General features: G+C 47.7%; 3 protein-coding genes across 5 annotated transcripts; 2 read left to right on the top strand and 1 right to left on the bottom strand.

Moving 5' to 3' along the window:
* The first annotated feature begins 369 nt into the window (after positions 1 to 369).
* LOC127588772 (putative monooxygenase p33MONOX) lies at positions 370 to 4,016 on the top strand. Of its 2 annotated transcripts, none has more exons than XM_052047633.1 (9): positions 370 to 538; positions 962 to 1,127; positions 1,227 to 1,288; positions 1,365 to 1,540; positions 1,800 to 1,914; positions 2,006 to 2,133; positions 2,348 to 2,451; positions 2,550 to 2,725; positions 3,452 to 4,016. In XM_052047633.1, exons 2-9 carry the CDS (start codon positions 1,072 to 1,074, stop codon positions 3,667 to 3,669), a joined length of 1,035 nt encoding a protein of 344 aa, XP_051903593.1. In that variant the 5' UTR covers positions 370 to 538; positions 962 to 1,071; the 3' UTR covers positions 3,670 to 4,016. The 2 variants fall into 2 exon arrangements, with proteins under 2 accessions (XP_051903593.1, XP_051903592.1); XM_052047632.1 differs by having other exon boundaries at positions 3,449 to 4,016.
* A 1,388-nt stretch (positions 4,017 to 5,404) lies between these two features.
* LOC127588770 (rho GTPase-activating protein 24-like) lies at positions 5,405 to 9,669 on the bottom strand. Of its 2 annotated transcripts, none has more exons than XM_052047629.1 (10): positions 9,238 to 9,669; positions 8,663 to 8,779; positions 8,371 to 8,578; positions 8,161 to 8,293; positions 7,984 to 8,057; positions 7,791 to 7,912; positions 7,507 to 7,714; positions 7,165 to 7,412; positions 6,029 to 6,599; positions 5,405 to 5,952 (listed from the first exon to the last, which is right to left on the bottom strand). In XM_052047629.1, the coding sequence occupies exons 1-10, from the start codon at positions 9,287 to 9,289 to the stop codon at positions 5,688 to 5,690; spliced, it is 1,998 nt and encodes a 665-aa protein (XP_051903589.1). In that variant the 5' UTR covers positions 9,290 to 9,669; the 3' UTR covers positions 5,405 to 5,687. The 2 variants fall into 2 exon arrangements, with proteins under 2 accessions (XP_051903589.1, XP_051903590.1); XM_052047630.1 differs by having other exon boundaries at positions 7,174 to 7,412.
* A 2,884-nt stretch (positions 9,670 to 12,553) lies between these two features.
* Positions 12,554 to 16,570, top strand: LOC127588778 (dual specificity protein kinase CLK2-like). The gene is made up of 13 exons (XM_052047643.1): positions 12,554 to 12,959; positions 13,039 to 13,083; positions 13,191 to 13,270; positions 13,356 to 13,476; positions 13,549 to 13,615; positions 13,779 to 13,892; positions 14,622 to 14,788; positions 14,884 to 14,978; positions 15,051 to 15,180; positions 15,248 to 15,330; positions 15,457 to 15,536; positions 15,977 to 16,067; positions 16,138 to 16,570. Exons 2-13 carry the CDS (start codon positions 13,059 to 13,061, stop codon positions 16,288 to 16,290), a joined length of 1,206 nt encoding a protein of 401 aa, XP_051903603.1. The 5' UTR covers positions 12,554 to 12,959; positions 13,039 to 13,058; the 3' UTR covers positions 16,291 to 16,570.
* Positions 16,571 to 17,059: the final 489 nt, after the last annotated feature.

Below are 17,059 nucleotides of genomic sequence, written 5' to 3'. Positions count from 1 at the left end.
GCGTCGTTGTGTAACTGCTGTATTGGATTCGAAGAAATGGGAAGTTGGAGTTTTCCGAATTCCGACGAAGAAAAATGCATCACAACGCCCCTTTGAACTGGGAGGTCAGCGTTGCAAAGTCGGGTTTGGGGGGGGTTGGGGGGGAGAGTTCACCGACAGACTTCGGTATGACAAAAAGGACCCCTTGGAGACACAAGAGCCATTCATGTTTCAGACGTAACCGTACAATTCACATAAAAATATATTCGGGCGTGGTTTTGATATAATAGCGGGTTCTGTAACGAATGAATACAATAGGAACTAACGTCGAAGATAGTTTAGCAGCAAGGCGTAAGCTGGATGGTTCCAATAAAACGCACCCACAAACCCTCGCGAGACTGAGGTGACGTCATCGTTCCGTCCCGGAAATCTTTTCATACTAAATCAGCATAATGGCCGTCGACAAAATCATCCATTTATCCACATACCGCTCGCTTATCTCCGGAGCTTTTCACCGGTCACTATAGCCACACGCCCCGAAGTCTCCGTTTTCGCAGCGGTAAGAAAAAAAATCCGCCGTGGGAGATGTTTGGCCGCGGGTTGTGTCGCATCGGTTTGTCCTTATTAGGTGTCAAATGGTTCCGCAATCGGCGGCGCCAAACTGTTAAGAAATTTCACGGATGAACGAAGCCATCGTATTTTCATGCCGAGAGTGCATAAAAGCTTAATATGCGCGTGTATGTGATGGAGCCACCACTCTCCTATTAAACCGCAGTTTAGCTGGGGTAAAAAATCCGTTAAAGTTAGAAACACACTTCAACGGTGACACGTCGAAAATTTTAATTCCTATATATACACACACACACACACCTTTGGCCTTTTGTACTCCTAACCTTGTTTACGTTGTGGCGAACATTGTGCTTTTTGTTGTTGGTCACGGTCTTCCAAAAATGCCGTGTTGACATTTGATACGCCTGTGCAGTTCCTCCTATGGCCTGGCTGGTTGCCCCACCCACAATGCACTGCCAGACGACTTGTGTCCCAGCTGACCTGCTGTAACCCCAGCCTTCCCATCCATCCGGTCCACAGTACATGAACACAGCTCGATGCGATGAGCCCATCCTCCTCCATTGCAACTCTAATCACAAGTTAGTTTTGATACTCCACACTAACTTTGTATTTGTGTGCATTCCTGCACTAAAGTGGAGTTCATTGTTATTCTCATTTTACCTCTCCTTTTCCCATAGGAACTCACTGAACTTTGCTCCTCATAGTACCGAAGCCATGTCTGGTTCAGGTGACTTACCTGGTGAGTTGGAAATAATATTCCTGGCATTGAAATTTCTGAACGATTTTGCGAAATAGCAATGGTATTCCCACCGCAGCTCTCGAAGGGCCTGGGATGGCCGGGATGAAGCTCCCCATCGGTATGACCCGCCGGGCGCTCAGCTACGATGACAACCTGGAGGCGCCCATGTCGACACCCCCACACGACATTAACATCACCAACTTGTGGAGGCGCCCCGTCGTGCCCGAGAGGAAGTTCAACCTCTTGGCTGAGGTGGTACACAAAGCCTAAACCTTCCAATGCAATTGTGTTTTTTTTTTAAATCACATAAAATTCTGCCCTTTTTTTTCAAATTAAAAGAGGTCTCCCTTCTCATCGCACTACAACTGTATTTTCATCAATTTAACAAATCCGAACGTTCTTGGGAAAACTCCATAACGAAACTTTGATTTCCCTTGAAAGGTGTGCTGTATTAAAATCTGTTCTTATGAGAGATGCGTTTTAAGAATTGGTCCATTTGTTGGGCCACCAGGAGGACGAAGGTGTTCCGGTGTGTCAGTCAAACATGTTGGAGGGCGCCCCCTCCAGGTCCACAAGTGTGGTGAAGACCAAGGCTTCCTCTCTCATCCTCAACTCTCTCATCACCAGTAAGGCAGACTGATCGGCACACTTGAAAATATGTTTGTGCTTACATTTGAATGCTTTGATATGACTCAATTATTGATCCTTCCCTCACAGAGCAGACTCACGACAGCATGTACAAGTTTGAGCAGAAAGCGGGCCTCAGCGACACTGGTTACACTCCCCATAAAGGCCTCACGGCAGAGGAGACGAAATATCACCACCGCATGCCCGAATCCTTCCAGGTAACACACAAACACATCCATTTTCTTTCCTTGTAGTGTTAAGAGCAAATAGGAATTCTCAAAGTTCAGACTGTTATAACTTTTAAGATCATAATGGTGTCATAGGAGCCGGTACACTTCTGTGGAGGACAAAATATGTCACAGCTCTATTCTATCAGTAGTAGTTTTGTGTTTCAAGTCGCCTGATTTTTATGCTAATTTCATTGCGCTGTAGAAAATGCAGCTTCAGAGCCTGGAGGCCCGGGAGGAGCGCCAGAACTCATCAGCCCAGTCCACGCCATCCACCACTCCGCACACCTCCCCAAAACAGCAACGCAGGTACCTCGCCACTCCCACCCCTACCATCCGGGCTAATATGTAACCGGCCCTGCTCTCACGTTTGATTTTTTTGTTTTGTTTTGTTTTGTTTTTTTTAGGAGCTGGTTCAATAGCACCAGTTCGGACGTCAGTGTGAGCTCCTCCAACAGCAGCGTGGATCTGGTGGGAGGCGACGGAGGAGGAGGAGGGATGCTGGAGCGCTGGGGCACGTTTGGGCCACGACCGCTCGCGCACAAGTCCACCTCCGATCTGGGCAGCGATCCTTCAACACAAGGTAAACATGGCTGTGTAAACATCAGCTTTCGAGACGCTGCGTCCATTCTAGTGGGAGGGAGAGTGGCAAGCGACGAGCAAGTTGGTCAATTTTCCTGGCTCCGCCCACCACCTCATCATCCCTCGTCCCCCCCTTGTCGACGAGTATGATTTTCCCCACTTTTTTTCCTCAACTCTCTCTCGTCCCCGTGTCAGGGCATCGACTGCTTTGTGGGTCATCCTGCAGCTGCCGTTAGACTTTGTGAAGCAGCACGTGCCTCGTCCGACAAAGTTCCAGGCCACAGTGTAAACAACCGTCTAGTTTACGAATAAATCGAGCAACGCGGCTCGTGAGTTAGGAAAGCAAAACACAATGCCGACAAAAGGCTGGCTTTGAGTTAATGATTGAAATTACGACCTTCAGACTGCTGCCTATTTTGGATGGCTGCATATAAAACACAAACAGAGGGAGGATCAGTTTCACGCAGAGAGCTGTGGGGGAGCCACATTTGACATGCTGGCAAGACATTGAAGCCTTTTACTGCCGCATGACTTGGGTAGGTGCGCTTTCGAGGACGTCTATGTTCATCCAACGTTTCCAGAGGAGGCTAGAGGCTTGTCTAGAAACTTGGTGACGCAGCATGGGGCTCAACGTTCCAAGTGGCAATTGTATGTTTATAAAAGTGAGGCGCTGCTGACCTGCCTTCTCCCTGCTTTATTTTTCTTTGTTTCTTTTTAAACCCAGCAGGCTTTGCACTGCAGGCGTACCGCGGCGTCCACAAGCCCAGTGCCGCGGAGGTCATGAAGTCACAGGCGACCGGCCGGTTGGCCGACGTGCCCGACGCCCAGAGGGCAGCCGCCCCGCCCAAGATGGAGATCCCAACGGTGGACGGGCGGCGGCAGGGCGCTCGCCCGCACAAGCTCAAACCCCGCGACATGAACGTCTTGACGCCCTCCGGCTTTTAGACGACGCCGGCCGTCACGTTGCCCGATCGCCTGCCGCTCCGATGAGGTCACGGTTTGCCTTTTCGCGGCTTTCAATCCGCTACGTTCCATCTCAAAATGGCAGCGCCGAGGTAGAGTGGAAATCCCAATTCGCAGCATCATCAGTGATTGACTCAAACCATTTTTTTGTAGCTTTTTAAATATTCCTCACAGCACAGAGGAGTGAACCACCGTGTCATGAAACCAAAATGCAGTCCAGCTATTCTTCAAAATGGCGAACAAGGAGGCGTTGGTCCAGTGATGCTGTCACCTCATGGTGATTTTGAGTTGCAAGTATCTGTCAAACAGTTGGATAGTCTTTTTTTTTTCCAAGTGCTTGGATCATTATAATTCAATGAATTATAAATAATACGGTAAAATGAATATGACGAAAATATAAATCATTTTCAATCCTACTTTTGTGCACAGGAAGTTCGCTTAGCTCCGCCATACCGAAATATATGCAGCGAGATCTATTTAAACCTGTGCAAATTGTCACTCGTGAAAAAGTGATTTCAAAATAATCTTGCCATGATCCTTTCAAAATGATTGAAGAAGCTCATCCTGTATTTGCACTTTATACCAAGCATCATGATCTGCTTAATTAATCCGGAAGATGTTCATGAAGTATACTGAAGTAACAAAATTGTGGTCTCAGGACAATGCCTGACCCACTCGTGAATGAAATGGTCCACATTTCTTCTTTTTATTTTTTTTTTCCTTCCTTGCCTTTTTGTTTAGATGGTTTCATGACTAGTGTAGTCAGTACATAATAGAAGTACGTTAGTTTGTTTTTCAAGTTGTCAAAAAGAAGCAACGCGGCTTAATTGCAGGTGTTATTGCAAGAGTTCTCATATGTGAAGCTTGTATTCTCTTTTTTCCGTTGTAGTTGCACTTTTTTATTGTTTTAGTTATTGCACTTTTATTTTTAGTAAGTGCACCAAGTGGTTTCACTGTTACTTTCCCTTCCCTTGAAAAGAAAAAAAATAACAATCCGTGAATGACTTTTTGTTCACGCCTAAAGGTTGGCAGAGTTCGCCACGGTCCCTACTGGGGCAAAAAAAAAAAATTAACACTCCTTGGGAATTTTTAGAGAGAAAAAACGGTTTCACCAACCGATACTGCTTGTAAAATGTACATAAAATTGCACCAAAATAAATGTTTGAAAGCAAGCAGTTCTAAAAGATAGAAATGAAATGTGTTGTACTTAATTACAGCTGAACTGGACTTATCAAATGGACTGTCCTTGATTAAAAAAAAAAAAAAAAAAGATAGGACGCGGTTAAGCCACTCTAACATTATGCATTATTGCAGACAATTTGTGGCAGACTTTTCCGGCCCAGAAAAAAATGCCCTTGCAGCCTGTATATATGCTTTATGACCCATGTGCCGTATGTTGCCCACCCCCCCTCGAAACGGACGGAAGGATGTCTCAAAATGTGTCCTTTATGTTTGTTGTGGTTTCTAGTGTCTGCACATGATTCTTTTTGGCTGAATTTGAGAATAAATGTCAACATTTTCATCACCACAAAAAAAAACATACTTTGTCTTTACTGTGAAAATAAACTAGCGAGGTCGGTTTTGGTCATCGTGTAGGAGGTGCCCCGTGTGACTTATAAAAGCACAACTCACAAAAAGTCGGCTGTCTTGTGCTTTTGATCTTGGTGCCCTGATAAATTCCCAGTCGATATTGTGTCGATTAATTCAACGAAAAAACACCGATCGAGGGGCTTTAATTGTAAAAGTTGAGTCATGCAAATGAACACAGACTTGCAGTGTAATTTTTTGCATATAAAAGTAGGAATGGGTTCATCACAGGTGTCAAATCCAGATCCAGAAAGTCAAAACCCTGCCACGGTTTGGCTTTCACACAACCGACAGGTAAACGGGCCCTTAACTGCCGCTGAGCACCCGTGGCCAAAGCGTTTTACTTTCTGCAACCGGAATTGACATCCTTGTCCCGCATCCACGTGACTAATTCTTCATCTCTCCCTCCATCCTCAAAGACTCTTCAAGATGCGGTCCCGCCTTCCGCCTCGATCGACGTTCTTATGCCTCCGTTCCCGCGTTTGGATCTTCCCGTATGTCCGGAAAATCAGCTCCATGTCGGCCTGCAGTGTGGAGTTGCGTCGGTCGGCGGCGGCCCTGGCCCGCTCCACGTCTCGGATCCTGACCTCTGCCGCGCTCTGGCTGCGCCTCTGCCACTCCAGGCGCTCGCGCAGTGCTGCCACCTGTCGCTCGAGGGCGTCATTGCAGCGCTCCAACCTGCGGCGAGAGTGCGGCATCCACTTCGACTTGATCAATTGTCATTTGACCTCTGACCTTTTTGTATTTTTTGTACCTGCGTATCCGAGCCTGGTACTCACTCCTCTGCTGGGCCATCTTGTGTCGAAGTTCCAACAGGAGCGACTCGGCGTCATCGGGCTCGGATGCTGAAGGTTCCGGAAGACCGGACGGGAGGAACACCTCTGAGCTGCCGGTGCTGAGGGGGCTGAGGATCGAGCCGGATGTCGGCGTGTTCAGACGGCGTCCTCCGTCGAGGTCACTTTCCGTGTCGCCGTCGAGGTGTTTGTCATCTTCTGCAGCTTGACTCGAGGGGGATCTCATCATCGGTTTCAAGTCAGGACCGACGGGATCGCTGCCTTGGTCCGGCTGTAAAACCTCGCAGGAGGACCACGAGGAGGAGTCGTCGTCGTCTACGGTCTTCCACGCCTCCTCTGATTCCTCGCCGGAGTTGTTGGGGTCGAAATGTTCGCCGGCGACGTCCTCCATGGTCTGACTAGAAGGCGCTCTGTTCAGGTTGTCATAATCCGATGGGGTGCCGTCTTCCTGCGCCTCGCCGCCGCCGCCCTCGCCTTCTGCCCCTGCCATCCGGGTGGCGCTGGAACTCCACAGGTGCTCGCCTGCCACTTCTGCGAGGTAAGAAAGTCCAAATGTTTTGCTACCGGATTGATGTCGATAGTACTGTATTCATGTCTCTAATGTCTTTGAACTTTTGAGCATTTGAAAAAGAGATTTCTTCTTTTGAGTCATATGTAAAGCAGTTGAATCGCTTATACCAAAGTATTCATTCATTCATTCATCTTCCGAGCCGCTTGATCCTCACTAGGGTCGCGGGGGGTGCTGGAGCCTATCCCAGCTGTCTCCGGGCAGTAGGCGGGGGACACCCTGAATCGGTTGCCAGCCAATCGCAGGACACACAGAAACGAACGACCATCCGCACTCACACTCACACCTAGGGACAATTTAGAGTGTTCAATCAGCCTGCCATGCATATTTTTGGAATGTGGGAGGAAACCGGAGCACCCGGAGAAAACCCACGCAGGCCCGGGGAGAACATGCAAACTCCACACAGGGAGGCCGGAGCTGGAATCGAACCCGGTACCTCTGCACTGTGAAGCCGACGTGCTAACCACTGCACTACCGGGCTGCCCTCTTATACCAAAGTATTTCTACTCAATTACAGACCGTGAGTACTTTTGCCACCTCCGTCGCCTGCCTCACCCAGACTGGTCCGGACCTCCATCCAGCTACAAACATTTACGGGGGAGGATCCATCGTCGCTTCGGTCTCTCGTCTTCTCCCGGCCGTGATTCTGCAGAGGCTGACTTGAGGTGGGTAGCGGGTAGAAGCAGTTTTCCGGATGTGACGAGGTGTAGCGATGGCCGAGGAAAGTCTTGTTGTCTGCGGTTACCTCTGACGTGACTGCAGCTGAGGGGATAAACCTGCAGGAAGACATCAAATTGGTGTCTACACTGATGTCTCAAGATATAGAGATGGTTGGCAGCGTGATTTCACAGTCAGAAATCCAAAAGGTACCCGGTAGCGTGTCCCGGCTCTTTGCGCCGCTCTGCGATAAGCGGTAGCGACATCTGGCGAAGGCAAGGCGGCTGCTGCAGATGCGGTCGTCCGAGAGCACCGGGCGAAGCGTGAAACCCTCCGGCAGTATGCGCGGGAGGAACTCTCGGAAACAGGGACTGCTGCTCTCTGATCAGCTCCAACATCAGCCCCTGAACTTGCGCTGCACCTGCAACGCAATCCTTCCAAGGTCTTTCCTGACGCTAAGACCGAACCGCCGAAGCCTCTCGCCGGTTGGCGTTTACCTCCCATGATGCTTTCCGGGTCCTCTGCTTTGGCCCGAAGAATGTTTGGTCCAAAGACTGTGGCTAAATTCTGGCAGCTCATCCTGTTCCCTTTGGAGTGACTCTGTACCTCGTTGAGAAATCTGTCCACAAAGCGAAGACTTACAACAGCGCCACCTTGACCGAGCACTGGTAGTTATTCTGTAGGTCTTACTGGCATAGAAACTTAAGAAGGTTGAAATTGGCCACCGGTAGCTCCTGAAGAAGATTCCTCAACTCCCCCAAGCCCTGTCATTGCAAAAAGGGGCGTTAAAGTGGACTTTTCCAAAGTCCAATTTCTCACTCTTTTCCATTTTTTATTAAATTTATTTTTTGGGGACTGGCATCTCACCTGCGTGCGGTCGCTAGATAGCTTCTGGCCACTGAGCAGGAAGTCCTCGTAGTGACTGAAAGGAATCAAAGGCTCCGGCAGCTGTCGCAAGTAGAGCTTCAGCAGCGACGCCACCGTGTGGACGTCTGTATTACTGCAAAAACACATCAAGCTCAGTTGATTGAAACGACCCGACTGCACCGCAAACCCCACAAAACGTCGGAGGCGGACCTGCCGAAGGAGGGCCTTTCGCCTGCGTCAAAGGCCTCCCGCAACTCCCTCACCAAGCTCGCCCGTCCCGGCTGACGAAACAAGCCCACCTCCTGGAGGCCCCGCTCTCGTATGAAGGCCACGCACTGCTCCACCACCAGGGGGACCGAGCGTACGCCGTAACGACGTTCGTACAGCACCGTCTCCTCCAGACGCTGACCGAACACGCCTAAGCCGGAGTCGCAAATCAGTCGCGTCGCAGTACGTGACGCCAAACTGGAAGAAAAGCAAAAAAAGGGCTCATTTTGTTCACCTGTAAAGGGAATCCAGACTCCGGACTTGTTGAGGCTTTTCAGCCACTCGTCTCCCTGGCCGGCGCTGTTGGACAGGAAGAAATACGAGCCCGGGCTGGCCAACACGTCTCTGTTCCCTGCGCACAGCAACCCAAACGTGCTTTTTTATGGTTCTGACGTTGAAGGGACACGTCCCATCCCAAAGCGTCACGAGGATTTTTTTTTTCTTCTTCTTCTTCTTCTCCTCAAGACGAGCCAAGTTCAGCTGTAGAGCAGAGGCCACTTAATGAGCCAAAGAGGAAATTCGATTACGTTGAGGAAAGATAAGATCACAGGAGGACCAATCTCCAACCATCTCAATTACTGTCACGACAGCGTTCGCCGACTTCCACTCGACCTTTTACTGTGCACGGAACCAAAATGACAACATGGTTATTCTATTTGTTAAGAGTCACAAGAGGTCAAACATTCCGCACACGTCAAAGTCAAATCGAGAACTTTCCAAAATCCCCGAGTCATTATTTCATCTCAAGGACGCACGTCGCCGTTGGCGCGATCTGCTGTGGATTCATGTGATGTGTTGTGTGGACGTCACCTTTGAGGCCTGTTCTGTCATGTTTCCAGGACTTGAAGCAGCTGAGTCCCATGCTGTAACACTCCCGCGCTCTCCCTGGTGCTCGCCGCTTGCCGCAGTAACGGGTAATTCTAGACGCTCAAGTGCAGACAATAGAAAGTTTTTAGCCCTTTTTAAAGTGAAGTTGCTCGAAGGTGCGCCTCCTCCGGCTGGATGTGTTCCTCTTCCTGCTGGAACATGAAGAGATTCCAATCTGGGCTGTTACGGTGGTTCATGTCGCTGACTTCTTCAGCTAGCCGCGGGATCAGTTCCCTCTCGACGCGTCCGGGGAGGGATTGACGGGCAACCGGTCTTGCGGTCCAGGGCAAGGGACGGTGGCCCTGGAAAAAGATGAAGTATTTCACAAGGACCTTCCTTCACCACTTTGGTGCCCGCCGTGCTTGGCTCATTTGGAACCAGGAGAAGCCAAGCAGACATTGGGAGAAAAAGCCCACGGAGATGACGGGAAATTCTAGAATATACTCAAACCTACGATCTTGGCTCCTTTTGCGGAGGATGCGGGAGAATAGTCCGCTGTGGAACTCATCGGGCTTAGCGTGGAAAGTAGAGAGCCCAAAAAGGCGTCATTAGGTGGCATAGAAAACACACGGACACATTGAATACTCCGTTTTAGAAGATATCAAACCTCTAGTTTTGCTCCCCCTGTGGATCTTTCAACTTTTCCATGTTCTTCTTCGGATGATCCTGGTACTTGGACGCTTCTCCTCTCTAGCTCCTCCAGGTTAAAGGGTAAATCCCACGGCAGACAAAACCCGGTTTGAAGTGAACGTGTAAGCCCGTTTCTTGGACTTCAAGCGGAATAAACCACCAAAGTCGCATTATTCTGTCCGCCGTGGAAGCTGTCGCCCATTTTTCTTTCTTGTGCCCTCGCGAAAACCAGATTCTCAAGGAACCCCCTCTTAATGTTCCCTCCCTCTGACTGGATGTCCTGTTCCATCCTTGAACACCTGCCGCTCCGTTTCCCTTGCCTTCATCCCGCCCACCCCCACTTTTTCTTCCTCCCTTGCTTCTCCCTCTCTTTGTCCAGCTTGTCCTTCCGCTCTCCCCCCCCCTCTCTCTTTCTCTCGCTCTCTCTCTCCCCATTTCCCAGCACTACGTGTGGCCCTGTGTTGTCCCCCTCCCCATTTACCTCATCAATAACCGTGGCGCTGCGTGTATGTGTGCCAGTGCATTAGGAAAATTGGTTCTCTGCGACGCAGCGCTCTCCTTTACTCCAGTAATCACAGCAGAGAGAGAAAGATCGAGAGAGGGAGATGATATGGCTCCGACTCTGCTGCTGAGATATCATCTGCAGCACTACACACACACACACACACACTGTGTCACCATGATTCACGTTAAAGCGAGACAGACTGGTTGTCCCTGTCAACTTTTGAACTCGCTGTAAAAAGCCCTCTCTTTCTCTCTCTCTCTCAACTTCAGATCAATATATTTTATTCCATATTTTATTCCTATATTCCATATTTTATTCCAACTAGCTCCAGTACCAAAATGTGTGGCTACTCTAATAATTGGCAACCTGATAAAAACTCCCCGGAGACCCATTTTGACTCTACGCATTGGAAAGGCCGCCATTGAGGCACCCTTTCGACCATTTCTTTTTTCTATAGGCCTAACCCAGCTCACTTTTTGTGAGAGAAGTGGGGTACACCCTCAACTGGTTGCCAGTCAATTGTAATCCATACATTGACATAGAAGAGGTAAAGTGGGAGTGATTTCCTGTACTGCAAGTCTGAGAGGCAACTACTAGACGCTCAAACAAAAGCCCAGTGGTTCTTGATAAGAGCTCTGAGGGACGCAATCATTCCAAGTTCAAAAAGAAGCAAATTTTTTTCACCCCCATAACTAAACTCAAAAGTCAAGTGCCAAGGGGCCAAAAGCACAAAGTACATGTGAAAATTGTACACTGGACGAGGACTTACAGAGCAGGCCGATTGATATTAACGACTGACTGTATATCGACCTGATCGATGGTTTCCCCCCCAACCCCCATTTTCTAATCCCAGCCGAGAGCTTTAAACAGCTGTCCGTCGATCCGATCGGCCCTGACGAGTGCCATGACGACCACATAACTCTGCGTGAGCCTGAGTAACAAGCTTTTCAATGAATGAAATACTGAAGCACCTCGTCTCACTAATTTAATGAATGAATCGTGCGCGGGAAAACGTGCAAACGTTTCAAATCATAATTTGTATTTTTTTTTCGGTGACTTAGTTTTGTCACTGCCAAAAGACAAATGCATTTGTAAGTACTAACTGTTACTATCATTTTGATAACATCTCATTTAAAATGGAAAACACGCCTATGAACTACCTATTTAAAAGAAGAGTAGAGACCATTTTAGTGTGTATTGCGACATTATCACTTTATTGCAATGTTGCTGATAAAAGCCCGGTTATTTTTGTGTTTTTCTGTTGAAAAACGACACACAAACACAGGCCCCTAATGACCACAGCAAACATTTGATCGAAAAAAAAATATAGATTGTATGTCAGTGTTACCAAATTCCTCATTTCATCCATTCATTGTCACTTCGATGAACATGTTACAGGACTCACTTAATGTCCTAAAGGTGGGATTTCACATGAACTTGTTACGCAACCATCATTTCCACGTCTAATAACAAACGGTTACCTTCCCACTAACGGTGGGTCATGGCAGGAACGTGAGGCAGCTGCAGGAAATTGTTTCACTGTCTGGCCGGCGGTGAGATTGCATGGAACCAATGGTGTCATGTTAATTTTAGCGTGCCTTTTTAAATTAGGTGCTGTTGCTCTGCTCGCTTGCCACTAAGGCTAAAGATAGGTGTTGACTTGCGTCAATTAAGACACAGGAACTTTGCCCAGTTTGTTTTTGTGCAACATACTGATTAGTAGCTAGTCACATAGTTGTTATTGAACAAACTGTTGCTACTGTAGCAATCATTTTTGTTTAATAATAGTGGACATGGAATTGAACCCAGAGGAACACCACCTCACCTTATTTAGTGTCTTTTCAACTTTGTTTTTAGGTACATTATGTTTGCTTCAGTTTAAAGTTGTGAACCTACCAGAAGGTTAACGATTACGACATTTTCAACCTTGCGTGTACACTAAATAGCATGACTCGTCAATTTTGTACAAATGTGAATCTGCATTCTTTTCGGTGATTGCCGTTAAATGGGCGATACCTCTTGACATTTTGGGGGTCAAACAACACCACGCAAGCCGGAACGCCTCGTCAAATGCCGTGTACCTTCACATCACAAAACCATTATCTGCTATTAAAATTAGAAAGGACACGGGTTTTATTTTTTTTGTTTGAAACAAGAGCCTTGTGCTGGGTCGGGCGCCGCGGCGGTGTTTCCGCTCCGTCACCCACAGCCAGCCACCTAACGACACGTGTCTCGTTTTACTGCAGCTGGCTGTGACTTTTACCACTGCTGAGGCGCTTCGAGGGAATGCCCCTACGTCTTGGGTTTTTGAGGAACATCATGTTTTATTGCACCGGTCACGTTAATTCCGTAGCCCCTTTTTTGGCGGGCCACATAGCAGTCAACACTCACGTTGCACCTTGTGGGAAGAAGAGGAGGGAGAAGACAGAGGAGTCAGAATAAAGCAGCAGGAAAAGTCCCAAGAACCACCAGCCAGAGGAGAACAGCACACACAACGTAGCAGCCTTCATTCATCGTTTGTCTTATTAAGGTGAGAGCAAAAAAATATTTTGGCGCAATGACAGCTGAAAACTGACTTTCTGATTCAACTGTTTTTCATATCCATCCAGCTGTCAAGTCTTGCTGCACCATGGGCAGGAAAGACCAGGACTGTGGTTCGTGGTTAAGTATTTTCACATAAATCTTGTCCAACTCGTGACTTTTGCGTACCTATTTTACCAATTGATTATTTTGCCGGTTGATCCATGGCTTGTTTTCTTAGGCCGCAATGAAGTCAAAAGAGATTCCCTCCAAGATCAGATAAAGAACAGCAGCCGTGGCAACCAAACAGGTGGCAACTCCGTAAGTAATATTATTGTGAAAGATGCATTCTGTGGTACTGAGAGAAACGTGACAGGCTGCGATTGCCATGCCTTCTTTGCCCCAGCTCGAGCCCACCCGCCTTAGCGATGACAAGGTTCAGAGGAGTCAGGCCGGCGGCTGCAGCAACTACGGCGAAGAGGAAGGTCACCTGATCTACTACGCCGGCCTCGTGCTGAAGAAACGGTGTATGTGGCTTTCTGTCCTTTCTGTCCCTCAAAGTCAATCCATTCATAAATGTCTACCTGTCCCCTTCCCAGATGAGGTGGTGTCCACGCTGGGTGTAGGGGCTTTTGCAAAGGTGGTCGAGTGTATTGACCAAGACAAGTAAGCTACATTTTGATCTGGAAATTGAGTTTCATCTGCTGTAAAAATGAGCTTGACTCCAACATCACTACAAATGGATTGTCCCTCACGCTAAAAGTGGTTCATCCAGCAGCTAATGGGTTTTTTGTGGCATCAGCAATGTGTTTACATGTTCATATTTCAGACACAGGCGTGTGGCAGTGAAGATTATTCGCAACATCAAAAGCTTCCGTCAAGCGGCCAAGTGTGAGATCGCCGTCTTGGAAGAGATCAACACCTTGGACGATGACAACAGTTTGTGAGTGATACGCGGCTTTCCTCAAGTGATACGTCGCAGGATGTATTTGATGGATCAGCGCAATGCGTTTGTATTTAATCGTAAAGAATGGCTTGATTTTTTTTTAACGGCAGATTAGGTAATACAATACCTGACTTAGTCCAGTTTATTTTCATTTTCTTAAATGGAGTGGTTATGTAATATTACATTGACTTACATGAATATCACCAACCCCTTAAAATAATGGCTAAAGTTATAGTTTGACCAACCAAAAATAAAATCATTTCACCAGGATGCTGGCTACCTTTGCTAAAATCAGTGAATGTTAACCCTGAAATTAAAGTATTCATAAATCTTATCATTATCTGGTAAGGGTTCTTTGTGTTTTCTGGAGGAAAAAAAACATGGAGGTGATGATATGAAATATCTTTTTAGGAATCAAATCTCTAACAAAGACAGACAAAACAAAACAAGGGCTCTAGAAAGGAGCTCTGAGGAACACCACAACTTCAGGAACAAAGTAAAATCCTACATTTACTGAATCCATGGATCACCGTGTCAATAATAATCACCTAAAACTACTCCCAACAGACAACCTTTTGACTTCTTTTTTAACAATGTGGCCATCACCGTTTAGCTAGCTGACCTCTATTTGTTTCAATGGGTGGGTCTTGGGTATAATGATGTTACTTGGAGAGCAAAGTATTGTGTTTTTTAGGTGGTGCCATTTGAGCTCTGTCTTCTTCGCAGTGCCTGTGTGCGGATGCTGGACTGGTTTGAGCACCAAGGCCACATGTGTCTGGTCTTTGAGCGCCTGGGACTCAGTACCTACGAGGTCCTCAAGCAAAACCAATTTCTGCCGTTCAGCGTGGAGCAGATCCGACATATGGCCTTCCAGATTTTTCGAGCCGTCAGCTGTGAGTCAAGTGTGTTGAAACAAGCTCGAGTATCAAAACCTTCAATTCTGTGTTCATCCCGAAAGTTCAGTTGACTTTCTTTTGTCTTTTTCCAGTCCTACATCGCAATAAGCTGACCCACACCGACCTGAAACCGGAAAACATCCTGTTTGTCTGTTCTGACTATGACATGGTGTACAACCACCAGACGGTAAAAGCTTCCCCATAGTTACCCTCAAACGCTGAAATCAAACCTGTGAGTGAAAATGTTTGTGTGCGTCAGAAACTCGACGAGAGGAAAATGAGGAGCCTGGATGTAAAGGTGGTGGACTTTGGCACTGCCATTTTTGACCATGAACGTCACGAATCCTTGGTCTCAACGCGCCACTATCGAGCTCCGGAAATCATACTTGGTATTAACATGGGGGGGAAGCTGCTCCTTCTTCCAATATTGGTCATATTTTAAACTTGTGTGGTCAGATCTAGGCTGGAATCAATCTTGTGATGTTTGGAGTTTGGCCTGCGTTCTCATGGAGTACTACCGTGGCCAGACGCTATTCCCGGTATATGCACACACCCGTCTGCTGGGCGAAGTGACAATATTTGGTCATAAGGCACAGTACGGCATGCTCACACCACCGCTACCAAAAAAAATCCAAAGTCCTTTTTCTTCCTGTGTGTCGCTCCAGACTCATGACAGCAAGGAACATCTGGCCATGATGGAGAAGATCCTGGGACCCCTCCCGCCGCACATGCTGAAACAAACCAGGTCCCACAGAACACTGGCGCATGATCTTGTCTAAATGACGCTCGTCAACATAGTTCCAAAATGCCACAAGATGGTGTAATAATAGCACCATTTTTTTTTTCAAATTGAGGTTTCTTAACTCAGGTCAAAATATAGTTCTTTGGCACCAAGATGCCTCAAGGTGTCAGCAAAGCGTGACTTTTTCTTTTTTTTCCTCAATGAAGCTCCTACACGTAGTTCAACATAGTTCCTTGGTTTAAAGATGTCACAATGTGGTAAAGGTTCCAAATAAGTGAATCTGCGACTATGCGGACGAAAACCGTATAACATATTTGACGTGTTTGTAAGTAACTTGCCTGACGCCTCCAATGTGTCCCCACAAGGACGGGACCCCAAGCGTCAGTGTCATTTAGTTTTTTTAGGTCCTGTATTGAACCCCCGTTATTAATCATTGCGTTTAGAAAGCAGGACTACGTCCTCAATGGCCGACTGGACTGGGACGAGCTCAGCTCCTCGGGCAGATATGTCCGGAAACATTGCAAGCCTCTCAAGGTACGCCGGACACGGGGAGTCAAGCAGGAAGTCCGGCAGGTAGTGACGTAGTTCTGCTCGGTTTTGGCAGAGCTTGCCGAGGAGCAGCGAGGACGAACGGCAGCTGTTGGACCTTCTGGCCTGCATGCTGGAGTTTGACGTGACTCGACGCATCACCCTGGAGGAGGCGCTGTGGCACCCGTTTTTCGCACCGGCCAGAATGGAAAAACAACGGCTAAGCTAACACACACACACACACACACACTTACATTACAGCCAACCCTCAATATTTGGTTAAGGGACCAAGAGCAGTCGCAAATAATAATGCCCCTCCCCCCGTATGTCATCGTATTTATTTAAGAAATTTGTACCGGCCCGGACGAGCAGGCGTTAGTGAACTTAAGGGGGCCCGGCGCAGTCACGTAATGGCCTCGGGTCACCGGGCTTCTTTATACGTCATAGGTGGGCAAAGTTTTCATTAGGTCCTTAAAAAAAAAGTGAGTAGGTGAGTTTACAGTCATCCAACAAATACGTTCTCCCTCAACCTGCTGCTTTATGGATTTGAGTTTCTTGATTGTCGAAAGTGAATGTCGTCACGATGGAGAGCAATTGTGGCGTTATCATGCTTTTCTGTTGATTACAATTTGTGAATAAATATGTGCCGTTTTGGTTGGTTTTATCTCAACGTCCTAGATGCCCCCCCCCCCTGCACCCTCCTGTGCTTACATGACCGCTCTGAAATGGCGAGTAACACGGAATTAGGTCTTATTACCTGCCTTGCCTGATTAGGTTACATCGACACTGCAGCCTGCAGTCACACTTAAGTCAAGATGGATCCAAGCTGAGCCCCCATCCCACGTGGCCCGGTGGCAGATTTATTGAGAGTGCAGCAAACCAGGACGTTTCCATGACTGAATAATCAACTCGACAGGAGGAAAACCTTGAGATAAAGCATTAGACGCTTGCTTGGGTTTGTTATCTCCCGCAACGACGGTCTCACAGTACGTCAGTTA

This window comes from Hippocampus zosterae, chromosome 16 (genome assembly GCF_025434085.1).
Source record: "Hippocampus zosterae strain Florida chromosome 16, ASM2543408v3, whole genome shotgun sequence".
Classification (NCBI taxonomy): domain Eukaryota; kingdom Metazoa; phylum Chordata; class Actinopteri; order Syngnathiformes; family Syngnathidae; genus Hippocampus; species Hippocampus zosterae.
The sequence above is the reverse complement of the archived record's forward strand: the minus strand, read 5'-3'. Positions and strand labels throughout refer to the sequence as shown.